General features: G+C 50.0%; 1 protein-coding gene across 3 annotated transcripts in view; it reads right to left on the bottom strand.

Moving 5' to 3' along the window:
• Positions 1-10,877: 10,877 nt before the first annotated feature.
• Positions 10,878-18,305, bottom strand: part of KDM5A (lysine demethylase 5A) — a 34,585-nt gene continuing 27,157 nt past the window's right edge. For 2 of the 3 annotated variants that reach the window (XM_069965185.1, XM_069965201.1), the window contains exons 23-28: positions 17,677-18,228; positions 17,451-17,597; positions 15,415-15,574; positions 13,145-13,365; positions 12,367-12,777; positions 10,878-11,407 (exon numbers count right to left, since the gene is read on the bottom strand). In XM_069965185.1, the coding sequence (XP_069821286.1) occupies positions 11,201-11,407; positions 12,367-12,777; positions 13,145-13,365; positions 15,415-15,574; positions 17,451-17,597; positions 17,677-18,228 (1,698 nt within the window). In that variant the 3' untranslated portion in view covers positions 10,878-11,200. The remainder of the gene's footprint in view (positions 11,408-12,366; positions 12,778-13,144; positions 13,366-15,414; positions 15,575-17,450; positions 17,598-17,676; positions 18,229-18,305) is intronic. The other variant, XM_069965194.1, reaches the window with a different exon arrangement.

Below are 18,305 nucleotides of genomic sequence, written 5' to 3'. Positions count from 1 at the left end.
TTCCCCATGTTCACAAGAAGTAAACCTGGGGGTCCCTGCAATAAGACCGAAGCCTGGGGGGTCCCTGCAATAAGACCGAAGCCTGGGGGGGTCCCTGCAATAAGACCGAAGCCTGGGGGGGTCCCTGCAATAAGACCGAAGCCTGGGGGGGTCCCTGCAATAAGACCGAAGCCTGGGGGGTCCCTGCAATAATGGAAAGGGTCAGTGACTGGCAGTATATATATATTGGTCAGTGCATGGAGACCAGAGCATTGGAGAGATGAGCCTTGGGGTCTATACCGGGAGACCAGAATGTTGGACCAATGCTGAAAGACCAGGAGTCAGTGTAAGGACCAGAGCCTGAGAGTCACTAAAGGGAGACCAGAGCCTGAGAGTCACTAAAGGGAGACCAGAGCCTGAGAGTCAATGCATGGAGACCAGAACCATGGAGCCAATTAGGGTCAGTACCAGAACATAAGGATCAATGCTGAGAGGAGCCTGGGGGTCAATGCAGAGGGGTCCAGATCCTAGTGATCAATGCAGAAGGGTCCAGAACCTGGGGGTCAATGCAGAAGGGTCCAGAGCCTGGGGGTCAATGCAGAAGGTTCCAGAGCCTGGGGGGTCAATGCAGAAGGTTCCAGAGCCTGGGGGTCAATGCAGAAGGTTCCAGAGCCTGGGGGTCAATGCAGAAGGGTCCAAAGCCTGGGGGTCAATGCAGAAGGGTCCAAAGCCTGGGGGTCAATGCAGAAGGGTCCAAAGCCTGGGGGTCAATGCAGAAGGGTCCAAAGCCTGGGGGTCAATGCAGAAGGTTCCAGAGCCTGGGGGTCAATGCAGAAGGTTCCAGAGCCTGGGGGTCAATGCAGAAGGGTCCAAAGCCTGGGGGTCAATGCAGAAGGGTCCAAAGCCTGGGGGTCAATGCAGAAGGGTCCAAAGCCTGGGGGTCAATGCAGAAGGGTCCAAAGCCTGGGGGTCAGCTCTGAGTGGGGGGGCTCAGGGTCCAGAGCCCAGGGGTCAGCTCTGAGTGGGGGTTTAGGGTCCAGAGCCCGAGGGTCAGCTCTGAGTGGGGGGCTCAGGGTCCAGAGCCCGGGGGTCAGCTCTGAGTGGGGGGCTCAGGGTCCAGAGCCCGGGGGTCAGCTCTGAGTGGGGGGCTCAGGGTCCGGAGCCTTGTAGTCAGTGCTGGGGGGCTCAGGGTCCACAAACTTCTATGTTCTCTTGTGCACTGGGATTTGGGAAACCTCCGGAGCTGCTGGGGATATTTAAAGGATGAAGGAAGAAATTCTAACCGTCCCCGCCCTCACATTCCTGGGTCCAGCAGGGAGAGCGGAGGGCACTGAGGTCACCGGGCACCAGACTGCCCCCTGCTGCACCAACTCACACAGGTCACTCCCTGACCCCTCACCTGCCTGCACCCCCCATCAGTCACCAGGCACAGATCAGGCCTGTATGTTATAGGGTACAGTATATAGTATATGTATAGAGTACAGTATATAATATAGTGTACAGTATATAGTATATGGTATCGTGTACAGTATATAGTATATGTATAGTGTACAGTATATAGTAGATGTTATAAAGTACAGTATATAGTATATGGTATAGTGTACAGTATATAGTATATGGTATAGTGTACAGTATATGGTATATGGTATAATGTACAGTATATAGAAGTTATAGTGTACAATATCTAGTATATGGTATAGTGTACAGAATAGTATATGGTTTAGTGTACAGTATATAGTAGATGTTATAGAGTACAGTATATAGTATATGATATAGAGTACAGTATATAGTAGATATTATAGAGTACAGTATAAAGTATATGGTATAGAGTACAGTATATAGTAGATGTTATAGAGTACAGTATATAGTATATGGTATAGAGTACAGTATATAGTATATGGTATAGAGTACAGTATATAGTAGATATTATAGAGTACAGTATATAGTATATGGTATAGAGTACAGTATATAGTAGATGTTATAGAGTACAGTATATAGTATATGGTTTAGTGTACAGTATATAGTAGATGTTATAGAGTACAGTATATAGTAGATGGTATAGAGTACAGTATATAGTAGATGTTATAGAGTACAGTATATAGTATATGGTATAGAGTACAGTATATAGTATATGGTATAGTGTACAATATATAGTATATGGTATAGAGTACAGTATATAGTATATGGTATAGAGTATAGTATATGGTATAGAGTACAGTATATAGTAGATGTTATAGAGTACAGTATATAGTATATGGTATAGAGTACAGTATATAGTAGATATTATAGAGTACAGTATATAGTTTATGGTATAGAGTACAGTATATAGTAGATATAGAGTACAGTATATAGTATATGGTATAGAGTACAGTATATAGTATATGGTATAGAGTACAGTATATAGTAGATATTATAGAGTACAGTATATAGTATATGGTATAGTGTACAATATATAGTATATCTCCATCTACAGACCAGAGATCAGTGAGCTGCATGATGGGGATGACTATATGACTCTCTCTATATGTGTGTGTATATATATATATATATATATATGCTGAGCCTGCAGGTGTTCTCTATGGGGGAGCAGTATTAGTCACTGACAGTCACTGTCTTATTTCTCCAAGAACAAAAGGATCAGACACCCAACTGGTCAATCCGTATCCAACCTGATATCTACTGAGCCGTGTATCTAAGCCTTTCATGTGTGATACTGGCTGCTGCTGAGTTACTGTATCATATTAGATGGTCAGCCGCACCTGCTGGAGAATAAGATACAGTGACGGTATCCCACACTCTACGCTTACATACAGTAACTTAGATACAGTATCACACAGAAAAAGATTACATTCACCAGCTCAGCAAACAGTATCACACATAATAGGCTTAGATACACAGCACAGCAGTCAGTACAAGACATAATAGGATTAGATACACCCACTCAGCAAACAGTATCACACTTCTTGGCTTAGATAGATAGATGTTAAGCTTAGATACAGTGCTTCCCAAACAGTATCACAAAGGATAGATTTACTCTCACATATGATAGGTTTAGATATTGAGGCTGAACAGACTGTATCACACATGCTAGGCTTAGATACACTAGCTGATCAGACAGCACCACACATGCTAGGCTTAGATACACTAGCTGAACAGACAGACTGTACCACACATGCTAAGCTTAGATACATTGGATCAGCAGATGGTATCTGACACCCTAAACTTAGATACATTGGCTCAGCAGATGGTATCTGACACCCTAAGCTTAGATACACTGGCTGAGTAGCACTGTTGATGCTGCACATTCAGGCGGCCGCTGAGGGTGATCCCTCCTCTCTCGGTGTCGCCGCCCTGCTGTTCACTGGCCTCATCCGCACATCTGCAGATCCAGCTGCTTCCACAGAGGAACTACACCCCAAAAATTCCATCACCCCAGGGGGGCGCAGCTGAGCAGCCTGTTCATCATGGCTCCCACTGCGCTGTCACCCAGCTTTCCCAGGGGCAGAGAGGCAGTGATCCCAGCGCTCTCTTGGAGGGATTGTGTGTTATTACAGCAGGGCTGTGAGGCTTTCATCCTGATCTGCAGCTGACAGGAAGGAATTCTCCCTGCAGTGTGATAGCAGAGGAGGGGGGTGAGCCAGCTGTGACCCCAGGTCTATCAGCAAACATCCTCACATGTCACCCGACTCGCCCCCACCATCCCAGATAGAGGTCACATGACCCGCTTCATAAACTGCGACAACTCTCCACCAGCCACACATAAACACGTATATGTATCAGCTTCAGAAAACAGCGGTGTGATCTTATAGGGAACTCACCGTGTAATATATATATATATATATATATATATATATATATATAATTTTTTTTTTTATTTTTTTTTTAGTCACCACTAGAGGGAGCTCACTACATACATATTATACACATATCACCACTAGAGGGAGCTCACTACTTACATATTATATATATCACCACTAGAGGGAGCTCACTACATACATATTATATATATATATATCACCACTAGAGGGAGCTCACTACATATATATTATATATATCACCACTAGAGGGAGCTCACTACATACATATATATATAACCACTAGAGGGAGCTCACTACATACATATATTGTATATATCACCACTAGAGGGAGCTCACTACATACATATATATATCACCACTAGAGGGAGCTCACTACATACATATATATATAACCACTAGAGGGAGCTCACTACATACATATATATATCACCACTAGAGGGAGCGCTCTACATACATATTATATATATCACCACTAGAGGGAGCTCACTATATACATATTATATATATCACCACTAGAGGGAGCTCACTGCATACATATTATACACATATCACCACTAGAGGGAGCTCACTACATACATATTATATGTCACCACTAGAGGGAGCTCACTATATACATATTATATATATCACCACTAGAGGGAGCTCACTACATACATATTATATATATATATCACCACTAGAGGGAGCTCACTACATACATACATCTACTGTATATATCGCCACTAGAGGGAGCTCACTACATACATATTATACATATCGCCACTAGAGGGAGCTCACTACATACATATTATATATATCACCACTAGAGGGAGCGCTCTACATACATATTATATATATCACCACTAGAGGGAGCGCTCTACATACATATCACCGCTAGAGGGAGCTCACTACATACATATTATATATATCACCACTAGAGGGAGCTCACTACATACATATATATATAACCACTAGAGGGAGCTCACTACATACATATACTGTATATATCACCACTAGAGGGAGCTCACTATATACATATTATATATATCACCACTAGAGGGAGCTCACTGCATACATATTATACACATATCACCACTAGAGGGAGCTCACTACATACATATTATATATGTCACCACTAGAGGGAGCTCACTATATACATATTATATATATCACCACTAGAGGGAGCTCACTACATACATATTATATATATATATCACCACTAGAGGGAGCTCACTACATACATATTATACACATATCACCACTAGAGGGAGCTCACTACATACATATTATATATATATATCACCACTAGAGGGAGCTCACTACATACATATTATACACATATCACCACTAGAGGGAGCTCACTACATACATACATCTACTGTATATATCGCCACTAGAGGGAGCTCACTACATACATATTATACATATCGCCACTAGAGGGAGCTCACTACATACATATTATATATATCACCACTAGAGGGAGCGCTCTACATACATATTATATATATCACCACTAGAGGGAGCGCTCTACATACATATCACCGCTAGAGGGAGCTCACTAAATACATATTATATATCACCACTAGAGGGAGCTCCCTACATACATATCACCACTAGAGGGAGCTCACTACATACATATTATATATATCACCACTAGAGGGAGCTCACTACATACATATATATATCACCACTAGAGGGAGCTCACTACATACATATATATATCACCACTAGAGGGAGCTCACTACATACATATTATACACATATCACCACTAGAGGGAGCTCACTACATACATATACTGTATATATCGCCATTAGAGGGCACTCACTACATACATATTATATATATCACCACTAGAGGGAGCCCACTACATATTATATATAGCCATGCTAGTAACGGGTTGGACACCCCTTTTGCCTTCAGAACTGCCCCAATTCTTGGTGGCATAGATACAACAAGGTGCTGGAAGCTTCCTCAGAGATTTTGGTCCATAGTGACATGATGACATCACACAGTTGCCGCAGATTTGTCGGCTGCACATCCATGATGCCAATCTCCCGTTCCACCACATCCCAAAGATGCTCTATTGGATTGAGATCTGGTGACTGTGGAGGCCATTGGAGTACAGTGACCTCATTGTCATGTTCAAGAAACCAGTCTGAGATGATTCTAGCTTTATGACATGGCGCATTATCCTGCTGAAAGTAGCCATCAGATGTTGGGTCCATTGTGGTCATAAAGGGATTGACATGGTCAGCAACAATACTCAGGTAGGCTGTGGCGTTGTAACCATGCTCAATTGGTACCAAGGGGCCCAAAGAGTGCCAAGAAAATATTCCCCCCACCGTGACACCACCACCACCAGCCTGAACCGTTGATACAAGGCAGGATGGATCCATGCTTTCATGTTGTTGACGCCAAATTCTGACCCTACCATCCGAATGTCGCAGCAGAAATCGAGACTCATCCGACCAGGCAACGTTTTTCCAATCTTCTACTGTCCAATTTCGATGAGCTTGTGCAAATTGTAGCCTCAGTTTCCTGTTCTTAGCTGAGCGGAGTGGCCCCCGGTGTGGTCTTCTGCTGCTGTAGCCCATACTGTGTACTGTGCGTTCCGAGATGCTCTTCTGCCTACCTTGGCTGTAACGGTTGGCTATTTGAGTCACTGTTGCCTTTCTATCAGCTGGAACCAGTCTGCCCATTCTCCTCTGACCTCTGGCACCAACAAGGCATTTCCGCCCACAGAACGGCCGCTCACTGGATGGTTTTTCTTTTTCGGACCATTCTCTGTAAACCCTAGAGATGGTTGTGCGTGAAAATCCCAGTAGATCAGCAGTTTCTGAAATACTCAGACCAGCCCTTCTGGCACCAACAACCATGCCACGTTCAAAGGCCTCAAATCACCTTTCTTCCCCATACTGATGCTCGGTTTGAACTGCAGGAGATTGTCTTGACCATGTCTACATGCCTAAATGCACTGAGTTGCCGCCATGTGATTGGCTGATTAGAAATTAAGGGGTAACGTGCAGTTGGACAGGTGTACCTAATAAAGTGGCCGGTGAGTATATGTATGTATATATATATATATATATATATATATATATATATAATCACCACTAGAGGGAGCTGTCTCTTTTCTGTCAGGGCATAATGAGAGTTGTAGTTTTGCAGCAGTGGTAAAGTGAGTAGTAGTTGGGTAGCAGGAGATGCAGTGTGTCCATACCTTGTATAGCTCCGTTCTTCTCCAGCCGATCCCGACGTGTCTCACCGGTCCTGATCTCCTCAGGGGGCCTCATATAAGTGAATCTTTGACAGAGGGGCCGAGCACGGATGTCAGTGCACAGGAGATAGAATACAGAGAATAAGGGCTATTACTCCCTGGTGTCAGCCGCTGCAGGCCGGGACGGACACCCTAATCACTTTATATCACAGATCTGCAGACACGACATCTATAACGCTGCTCTGCTCAGCGCTGACTTTTTAGGTTACTGTCCCTTTAAAAAAAAAAAAACTCTTTTAAAAGCTACACAGTAACCCTGCTGGACTTCTGTACATTCCTCATTGTATGGTTACTATATCCCGCACCCTCACAGCAGTGACAACCAGCAGGGGGGCACAGGGCACTATATCCCGCACCCTCACAGCAGTGACAACCAGCAGGGGAGCACAGGGCACTATATCCCGCACCCTCACAGCGGTGACAACCAGCAGAGGGGCACAGGGCACTATATCCCGCACCCTCACAGCAGTGACAACCAGCAGGGGGGGCACAGGGCACTATATCCGGCACCCTCACAGCAGTGACAACAAGCAGGGGGGCACAGGGCACTATATCCCGCACCCTCACAGCGGTGACAACCATCAGGGGGGCACAGGGCACTATATCCTGCACCCTCACAGCAGTGACAACCAGCAGGGGGGGCACAGGGCACTATATCCGGCACCCTCACAGCAGTGACAACAAGCAGGGGGCACAAGGCACTATATCCCGCACCCTCACAGCGGTGACAACCATCAGGGGGGCACAGGGCACTATATCCTGCACCCTCACAGCAGTGACAACAAGCAGGGGGCACAAGGCACTATATCCCGCACCCTCACAGCGGTGACAACCATCAGGGGGGCACAGGGCACTATATCCTGCACCCTCACAGCAGTGACAACCAGCAGGGGGGCACAGGGCACTATATCCCACACCCTTCACAGCAGTGACAACCAGCAGGGGGCACAGGGCACTATATCCTGCACCCTCACAGCAGTGACAACCAGCAGGGGGACACAGGGCACTATATCCCGCACCCTCACAGCAGTGACAACCAGCAGAGGGGCACAGGGCACTATATCCCGCACCCTCACAGCAGAGGGGCACAGGGCACTATATACGGCACCCTCACAGCAGTGACAACCAGGAGAGGGGCACAGGGCACTATATCCCGCACCCTCACAGCAGAGGGGCCACAGGGCACTATATCCCGCACCCTCACAGCGGTGACAACCAGCAGGGGGGCACAGGGCACTATATCCCGCACCCTCACAGCAGAGGGGCCACAGGGCACTATATCCCGCACCCTCACAGCGGTGACAACCAGCAGAGGGGCACAGGGCACTAGATCCCACATCCTCACAGCAGTGACAACCAGCAGAGGGGCACAGGGCACTAGATCCCGCACCCTCACAGCGGTGACAACCAGCAGGGGGCACAGGGCACTATATCCTGCACCCTCACAGCAGTGACAACCAGGAGAGGGGCACAGGGCACTATATCCCGCACCCTCACAGCGGTGACAACCAGGAGAGGGGCACAGGGCACTATATCCCGCACCCTCACAGCAGTGTCAACCAGCAGGGGGGCACAGGGCACTATATCCCGCACCCTCACAGCGGTGACAACCAGCAGGGGGGCACAGGGCACTATATCCCGCACCCTCACAGCAGTGACAACCAGCAGGGGGGCACAGGGCACTATATCCTGCACCCTCACAGCAGTGACAACCAGGAGAGGGGCACAGGGCACTATATCCCGCACCCTCACAGCAGTGACAACCAGCAGGGGGGCACAGGGCACTATATCCTGCACCCTCACAGCAGTGACAACCAGGAGAGGGGCACAGGGCACTATATACGGCACCCTCACAGCAGTGACAACCAGCAGGGGGGCATAGGGCACTTAAAGGGAAGGTCCAGATTTTCACCCGATTGCTGACTTTCTACAGTGCAAATAAAATAAAAATAAATACATAGGCAACAATGTCACAGTTATTTAAAATCAATGATATTGTGTATACAGCTCCCATGCAGGTCTGTCTCCATGGTAACAGACTACAAATAATCTCTGTGCTGTCATGTGCTGTCCCTCATGTAGCCGCTGATCTCCAGCAACTGTCGCTCACCTTATGGCCGCGGGGGGTGGGGGCATTGGAGCATTTGGACCCCTGCAGATGTGCTGATCGCTGACCCAGAGCCCCCGCCCTCCGTCCGCCCCACCCCCTAAGCATATTCATATAGTATTAGAGTTGTTACCGCACATGTGCAGGGAAGAGCTCATGTTGGGTGGGAGCGTGCACAGTGCGCGGAGGGTGGGAGCGTGCACAGTGCGCGGAGGGTGGGAGCGTGCACAGTGCGCGGAGGATGAGTGCAGGATCTGACTACACAGGGTTCGCTTGTAGTCTGTAGTCATGGCAACAGATAGATCTGCATCCACTATCTGCATCCACTGAATGGTAGAGTCATGGTGGATGCAGTAGGGCAGTGTTCTCCATTCTTCGGGCTTACCAGCTGATGCAAATCAGGAAAGTGGCATGATGGGAGTTTTTAGTTCAGCAAAAGTCGGGGGGAGGCCATAGCCGATTTACCATTGAGGAGACTGGGAAAGCCAGGTGACCCCACCACAACCAACAAGAGAGTCATGCTAAGATTTTATTCAGTACAGCATTGTGGGAGGTCCAGGATTATGTCACATGTCTCACAATGGGGCGGAGCTACCCTAATGTGACAGTACATACAGTGTGCATTAAAGGCAAACTCCAACAAAAAAAATACTTTTAAATCCACCGATGTCAGAAAGTTATATAGATTTGTAATTTACTTCTACTTTAAAATCTCCAGTCTTCCAGTACTTATGAGCTGCTGTATGTCCTGCAGGAAGTGGTGTATTCTCTCCAGTCTGACACAGTGCTCTCTGCTGCCACCTCTGTCCATGTCAGGAACTGTCCAGAGCAGCAGCAAATCCCCATAGAAAACCTCTGCTGCTCTGGACAGTTCCTGACATGGACAGAGGTGGCAGCAGAGAGCACTGTGTCAGACTGGAAAGAATACACCACTTCCTGCAGGACATACAGCAGCTGAGAAGTACTGGAAGACAGGAGATTTTTAAATAGAGGTAATATACACATCTCTGGTACTTTCTGAGACCAGTTGATTTGAAAGAAAAAAAAATTTCACTGGAGTACTCCTTGAACTAGTTTCGATGTCCCTATGACAACACTTCCTGTTATGTGCTCTAGCAGTGCTGTCATAGGGACATTGTGGGGGCTCAAAACAATATCACCTTTAAAGGGATTATTCAGGTTGTATGCGGTATTACAACCCCCATCCTGATCCTAGAAAAGCTGGATCCCTCACCCAGTCTCCCTATGACAGGATGATAAGAGTTGTAGTGGTGTCCCCCAGCTTCTCCAGTCTCTGTTACAGGATGATGGGAGTTGTAGTGGTGTCCTCCAGCTTCCCCAGTCTCTGTTACAGGATGATGGGAGTTGTAGTGGTGTCCTCCAGGTACAGAATACATATATATCGGATGATGTGAGCTGTAGTGGTGTCATGGCCCCTGACCCAGCTTTCCCAGGCACCCTATTACAGGATGATGGGAGCTGTAGTGGCGTCTCCCAGCTCTCCCAGGTACAGGATACATATATACAGGATGATGGGAGTTGTAGTGGTGTCCCCCAGGCACAGGATACATATATACAGGTATATACAGACGCCAGACGGGGGATATAGGAGAGAAAACTATTTATACAACAGTCAGTAGTCACAGAAAGAAGAACGGGAAGACGGCTCCATCCTTCCCCGGGGTTTTCTAAAAATTTCATCCCCCCCCCCCCCTCGCCCCGGACACCCCCCACCCCCACCCCGGGGCGTCCGCTCACACACCCTCCACTTGTGCAGGACGCCCGGCTCCTCTTCTGATACTTCTGTGGGAAAAGGAAGGGCGTCCATACAATCCTGAGCGGACGAGCGCCGCCCTCCTCCTGGTGCCGCCATGTGCCAGGGTCCCGTCCTGGGGGCAGGGGAAGGGGCGGCCATCTTGCAGATACTGGACGACGACACAGTTTTATCTTCCAGCAATGAGGCCGAGGGCGCTACCTAACACCAGGCAGAGGAAAGGGTTAACCAGTCTAGGGAGGGGCAGAGGAGACAAGCCGTGCCGCTAGCTGACCTCCTGCTTCACCTCAATGGTGGGCAACGGGAAACCGGGGGTGAAAGTCAACGTGGGGGGGCAGGGGGGGCACGGCACTCGCTTCCTGGTACAGTTCGTGCAGATGTAATCCTCGTTCTCGGCCATTTCGGAGGAGACGCCAACACAGACCTGGTGGAACCACTCGTCACATCCGCCATCGCACTGCACCCAGTCCACCTGCGGGAGACGCAACAAGACAGAGGGTGAGAAGGGCAAGATGGCCGACACCGACCTGACAACAGACAATACAGAGTGAGAAGGGCAAGATGGCCGACACCAGCCCGAGAACAGACAATACAGAGTGAGAAGGGCAAGATGGCCGACACCAGCCCGAGAACAGACAATACAGAGTGAGAAGGGCAAGATGGCCGACACCAGCCCGAGAACAGACAATACAGAGTGAGAAGGGCAAGATGGCCGACACCGACCTGACAACACACAATACAGAGTGAGAAGGGCAAGATGGCCGACACCAGCCTCACAACACACAATACAGAGTGAGAAGGGCAAGATGGCCGACACCGACCTCACAACACACAATACAGAGTGAGAAGGGCAAGATGGCAGACACCGACCTGACAACACACAATACAGAGTGAGAAGGGCAAGATGGCCGACACCGACCTGACAACAAGGACTAAACAAGATACAGGGTGAGAAGGGCAATTAGGTGATTAGCGCCCCCTCCTGGCCAGCACACGTCCCCTCCACCCCTCCTGTGGGTAGGTGATGAGCGCCCCCTCCTGGCCAGCACACGTCCCCTCCACCCCTCCTGTGGGTAGGTGATGAGCGCCCCCTCCTGGCCAGGACACGTCCCTCTCCCCCCGTGAATAGGTGAAGAGCGCCCCTCCTGGTCAAAACATGTCCCCTCCACCCCTCCTGTGGGTAGGTGATGAGCGCCCCTCATGGACAGCACACGCCCCCCTCCCCCCTTCCTGTGGGTAGGTGATGAGCGCCCCCCTCCTGGTCAGGAAACGTCCCCTCCACCCCTCCTGTGGGTAGGTGATGAGCGCCCCTCATGGACAGCACACATCCCCCTCCCCCCCCCCCCCCTTCTGTGGGTAGATGATGAGCGCCCCCTCCTGGTCAGGACACGTCCCCCCCATGGGTAGGTCATGAGCGCTCCTCCCCCTCACCTTATCCTTGCAAGGCCGCTGACAGTTCTGAGCGGCACATATGGCGTTCTCGTCGTCTGACTCCTCGGCTCCGGACCAGTCGTACTTGGAGGGGATGTCCAGCACCTTCTTCTCCCGCTTCTTCTCGGTGATCTCTTTGGTGAGATCCACCTTGGCGGCTGTGGCCTTCTCCTTCTTCCTCTTGCGCTCCTCCTCCTTGGCCAGCCTCTTGGCCAGCTTGCTGAGCTCCTTGGCCTTGTCGTGGCCCAGCTTCAGCTTCTTCTTCTTGGTCTTGTCCAGCTTCTTCAGCTCCTTGGACCTCTGCTTCCCCTCGGCCAGCAGCTGCTCCGCTCGCTCTAATTTCCGCTTGCGTTTCTTCTCGGATGACTCCCTACTTTTCACCTTGAGCGGCTTCTCGTCCAGGCTGTCGTCCTGTGGAAACCATAGTGATAGAAATTTGTGAGGGACGATGAATGACAGGGGGGGCCTGACATGCGGCAGGGGGCGGCCATGCTTACCTCCATGACATGTAGGAAGCGCTCCTCTGACGGAGGGGGGGGGGGGTTGTGGTTTGCGGGGTCCTGACATGCGGCGGGGGGCGGCCATGCTTACCTCCATGACGTGCAGGAAGCGCTCCTCTGACGGAGGGGGGGGGGGGTTGTAGGCTTGCAGGGGCCCTGACATGCGGGGGCGGCCATGCTTACCTCCATGACGTGCAGGAAGCGCTCCTCTGACGGGGGGGGGGGGGGGGTTGTGGTTTGCGGGGTCCTGACATGCGGCGGGGGGCGGCCATGCTTACCTCCATGACGTGCAGGAAGCGCTCCTCTGACGGAGGGTGTGTGGCCTGTAATATCCGCCATATGTGCTGCGTCTCGTCCAGGGACACCTCCAGCAGGTCCCCCAGCATCATCAGCTCCTCCAGCTGACACTTGGCTCCCAGGGATAACTCCAGGACGGGGGGCTCCAGGCTGCGTGGCACCAGGGGGGTCTTCCGGGGCTGCTTTCGGGGAGTGCCTGATGCTTTAAGAAAATAAAAGAGAAAAATTTGTAAAAGTTCTCTGGAAAAGTATTGTAACCAGATTCCGCCTCTTTGCCGGTGATCACTTTCTCCTCGAACCAGTTTGCTTAAAGGGAAAGTGTCACCAAGATACAGAGTCAGATACTAAAACCTGTTCTATCATTCTAATCTGTTTGTTTTCTGACTAATTTATTTTTTTTTTTTTCAACTTTCCAGACATTATGGTGGCGGCCATATTGCCTGGGCTGTTCACAACAGCATTTAGTGCCCTGCTTTACAGCAAGACTCATGGACATAGAGGACAATAGACAGTCTGTCCCCGTGAGATGAATGTCAGACATTTCTGTGACCTGAAAGGTCCTTTCACGGGGAGCTGCTATTGTCTCCTCTATCTACTGGTGTCATATGACGCTGCAATGCTGTACAGATCACTTTACAGCAGCCTCCTTAGCACCACAGACGCAACAGTCTCAGCTGAGTTTTAGCCCCAGTGGTGGGAATGAGAACTGCAAGATATCAGGACTATTTTATAATATTAGATAGAGAAATAGAAAATTAGGAAAAATGTCACCAAAAATTCTTTAAAAATCTGTTTAACATAAAAACTTATTGTTTAAAATAATATTTTATTGATGACACCTTCCCTTTAAGGGGACAGTCCCATCTCGGCTTATGGGCTGTCGTATACAGCAGGGGTGAGAAAGCTGACACTACAATTTCATCATGCCTGGAGAGCCAGAGCTACAGCGTTTACTGTCCAGGCATGATGGGAATTGTAGTTTTGCAGCAGCTAAAGGGCCGGAGGTCCCCCCCCCCCCCCACCCATCCCTCCTCTACATGGAGTATAACAAGTTGAGAAAGAACTGTCCCTTTAAGACTGGACGACTCCCCGTCAGTGCTACCCTGGGATTTATCCTGCAGATTGCTACTTTCCATGACGCGGATTCGGTTGCCACTTTGGCTGTGGATTAGCCCTTTGTACTGGGGATAAGCCGCGTCCTTTTGTCCCATCGGCAGCGTATTAGAGATAGCGGGACACGGCTCTGGAATACACATGGATATACACTCCCAGGGCCTATGAAGATCTCCATGTGCCGCCGCTTGTTTCCCGGCTCTGCTTTGTTACAGTGAAGAGCGAAATGCTGTAACACAGCGCCGGATTACAGACACTGATCCACTGTAACAAACCCTCTGCTGTGTCAGCCGGACCGCAAAACTGGAAAACGTGGGCAATAAGATTACATGGGTACACCAGCAAACTTTTTTCTTTCAAACCAGCTGGTGTCAGAAAGTTATCTCCAATATGTCTAAATATCTCCATTCTGTACTTCTGTATTCTGTATGTCCTGCAGGAAGGGGTGTATTCTCTCCAGTCTGACACAGTGCTCTCTGCTGCCACCTCTGTCCATGTCAGGAACCGAGCTGTGTGCTCCCATAGGGAACAATGTAAATGTGTTTAATTGGTTGTCGACCCTCCAGCCCACAGTGTGTAAAGAGTTAAGTGATGATGCAAGAGCGTCTCTACTTAACTCCTCTGGACTAGCAGTAAGTAAGGAGGCGTTGTGCACCACAACTTACTGTAAAGGAGCGGGGATTCCCCTCATAATTACAGGAATCCCCACTGCAAAGAAGAGCAGGAGATTTGTTGCTGCTCTGGACGGTTCCTGAAATGGACAGAGGTGGCAGCAGAGAGCACTGTGAAACTGGATAGAATACACCACTTCCTGCAGCACATACAGCAGCTGATAAGTACTGGAAGACTGGAGATTTATTAATAGACAAACTACAAATCTATATAACTTTTTAACACCAGTCAATTTTAAAAAAAATAAATAAATAAAAAAAAATCACTGGACTACCCCTTTAAGTTCTGACATGTTGTTGTGGCGGGGTTCCTCCAGGTGCTGATCACTATAATGAAGGGGCAGGGGACACTTTCAGTAGACGTTTATGAGACAATGAAACGTCCCATAGACGTCCATTGTAATTCTGTATTTTCGGACACTACATATGACTGGTTGCTGAATGTACGGCCGCTCCGGGCATCTTACTTTGCACGCAGCTCTTGGAGGCGGAGGAGTAGGCGTGCTCGGCACAGAAGGACGGGGTGGCCCACATGTGACTGACCACCTCTTCTGATTTGATGGGTATCTCCTCGTCACAGAACAGGTTGGGTTCTAGGCTACTGGAGGACTTGACGCTCCCGGTGTCCTAAAACCAATAAAGGAAGATTTATTATCCCGATGAACCAACGTGTAACGTCCACCGACCTGCGGAGAAACACCTGCTCACTATACATCTGTAATGGGACGTGGCCCCTTTAAAGGGGTTGTCCGGCGAAAAAAAATTATTCACAGAATAACACACATTACAAAGTTATACAACTTTGTAATGTATGTTATGTCTGTGAATGGCCCCCTTCCCCGTGTCCCACCACCCCCACCCGTGTACCCGGAAGTGTGGTGCGCTATACATTACCTGTCACGTGCCGACCACGGTCTCCGATCGTCAGCAGTGACGTCTTCTTCGGGAGGCCGGCGGATCTTCCCGAGTGCCGGCCGCCCTCTGCAGCGTCATCCGAAGCTCAGCCGCGATTGGCTGAGCATAACTGTGCTCAGCCAATCGCGGCTGAGCAGCTGATGACGTGGCCGCGTCATCAGCCGCTCAGCCGCGATTGGCTGAGCACAGTTATGCTCAGCCAATCGCGGCTGAGCTTCGGATGACGCTGCAGAGGGTGGCCGGCACTCGGGAAGATCCGCCAAGCTCCCGAAGAAGACGTCACTGCTGACGATCGGAGACCGTGGACGACACGACATGCGGTGAGTATAATGCACCACACTTCCGGGTCTAGCGTGGGTGGGGGGAAACACTGGGAAGGGGGCCATTCACAGACATAACATACATTACAAAGTTGTATAACTTTGTAATGTGTGTTATTCTGTGAATAATTTTTTTTCGCCGGACAACCCCTTTAAGGCCGAGCAGTAACACAGGACTTTATACAAGTATCGAGGTCTGGGTGGCTGATCTGCAGGGACGGGGTCGAGTTTCATTGCAGAACGCAATGGATTTAGAGACGGGAATCCGGAGAGGCCGCCACCATAAGCAGAGAACTATATAAATCCTGTCTATATGCAGAAAGAACATTCAGCTAAATATACGGGAGACGCCTGAGGATGATACAATCCGCGGCACATGTCTCATCCAGGATTAGAAGGTGACGTATACACAGATACTGACATCAGATCTCAGCCTCCAGAGCTGCATTCAGAATTCTGACATCTACATAGTCCTGGCTGGGCCCTGTGCACATGGCCGTAACCAGTGTTTGTCTATGACTCGGATTTCCTCCAACGGTCAGAAGGTCACCGGGGGCCATGTTGGTGATGTTTCTGCAGTCACACATGGCAGATCTGAATGGATTTGTTTTGGCAGCGAGCACAGAGGATTTCAGCAAACTGCGGCCGAGAGATCGGGAAGCTGCAATATAATCTGCTGTGTGTGAAGCATGACGGATCTGGTAAGACACAGGTCAGAGATCAGCAGAGGATCCTGGGGGGGATGTGAGGTCAGAGCAGAGGATCCTGGGGGAGATGTGAGGTCAGAGCGGAGGATCATGGGGGAGATTTGAGGTCAGAGCAGAGGATCCTGGGGGGGATGTGAGGTCAGAGATCAGCAAAGGATCCTGGGAATGTAAGGTCACAGATCAGCAAAGGATGCTGGGGTCAAAGATCAGCAGAAGATGGTTGGGATGTGAGGTCAGAGAGATCAGTAGTAACCAGGAAGAATTCTGAATGCAGCTCTGGAGATAACTGTAGTACATGATATGTAGCTTAAGGCTCCCCACAGATCAGCGATCAGTCCGGGACTTGTGTCCATAATACAGACCACACAATGCGGATAAAACATGTGTAAGGAAGTAAAGGAGTTCTCCAGCCTCAGGGCGGACCATCAGTATTAGACCGGCGGGGTCCGCTCGTGTCACAGTCTCTGCTACCTTCAGTTTTACGAGGCTGGATAATTCCTTTAAGTCCCTGGAAGCCCCCGCTCAGCCCATAGACAGTGGAGACCTCCCCGCTGTACTCGCTACCTTCACATCATAACCGTAAGTCTCCCTGATGTCCTCGTCGGAGTCGGTCTCCTCGTCGTCGTAGTCCAGAGGCGGCTGTGGAGATGAGGCCACGCTGGACATCCCCCGACTGAAGGAGCCTTGCTGGAATATGGGCAGGTGACCCTAGGAGATGGCAGGAAGTAAGGTTAGCTCCGGCAGGCGACTCCGCCCCAGACACATGACGGCCAGTAATGGCGCTCACCTGCAGGTCGGGGTTGGCGGCAGCTTTCTGCAGCTCCGCGCTGATGATCTTTTCCGTCTTCTCCCGGGCGGCCTGCTCCACCATACGCTGACTCAGCACAGACAGCTTGGCCAGGGCACAGGACAGTTCCTCAGTGGCCAGCGCCTGTCGCGCCCGGTCCTGCCAGCTCATGGCCCGCTCCGTCAGGCACTGTAACGCTTCGCCCTCAGGCAGCCGCACCGGAAGCTTCTGCAGAGAGACCAGCAGGGAGAGGATGGTCTCCAGCCGCGGCCGCCGGGAGCGCATGCACTGTGTGCACAGGAACTTGACGTCCTTGGCCTGCCAGCTGGCGCCCTTCTTCTGGGAGCTGGTCTTGGGCAGGGGCACGCAGGTGCTGTGGAACCAGTCCTTACACAGCTCACACTGCAGCATGAAGCCGCTGGCCGCTTTACGGCAGATGCAGAACCGCACCTCCTCAATACGATCCACCATCGCCATCTTGGCCAGGTTAGCTGCCCGCAAGGAACGCATCGAGTCCACCTCCTTGTGCTCCAAATCCTTAAATAATGCGACCTACACGGGAGACAAGGGTCACAGTGACGCTCAGGACTAGGTCACAGGGAGGAACGAGAAGGATCGTCACCAAATTA

This window comes from Dendropsophus ebraccatus, chromosome 1 (assembly GCF_027789765.1).
Source record: "Dendropsophus ebraccatus isolate aDenEbr1 chromosome 1, aDenEbr1.pat, whole genome shotgun sequence".
Classification (NCBI taxonomy): Eukaryota; Metazoa; Chordata; class Amphibia; order Anura; family Hylidae; genus Dendropsophus; species Dendropsophus ebraccatus.
This window is presented reverse-complemented; position numbering and strand designations above follow the sequence as displayed.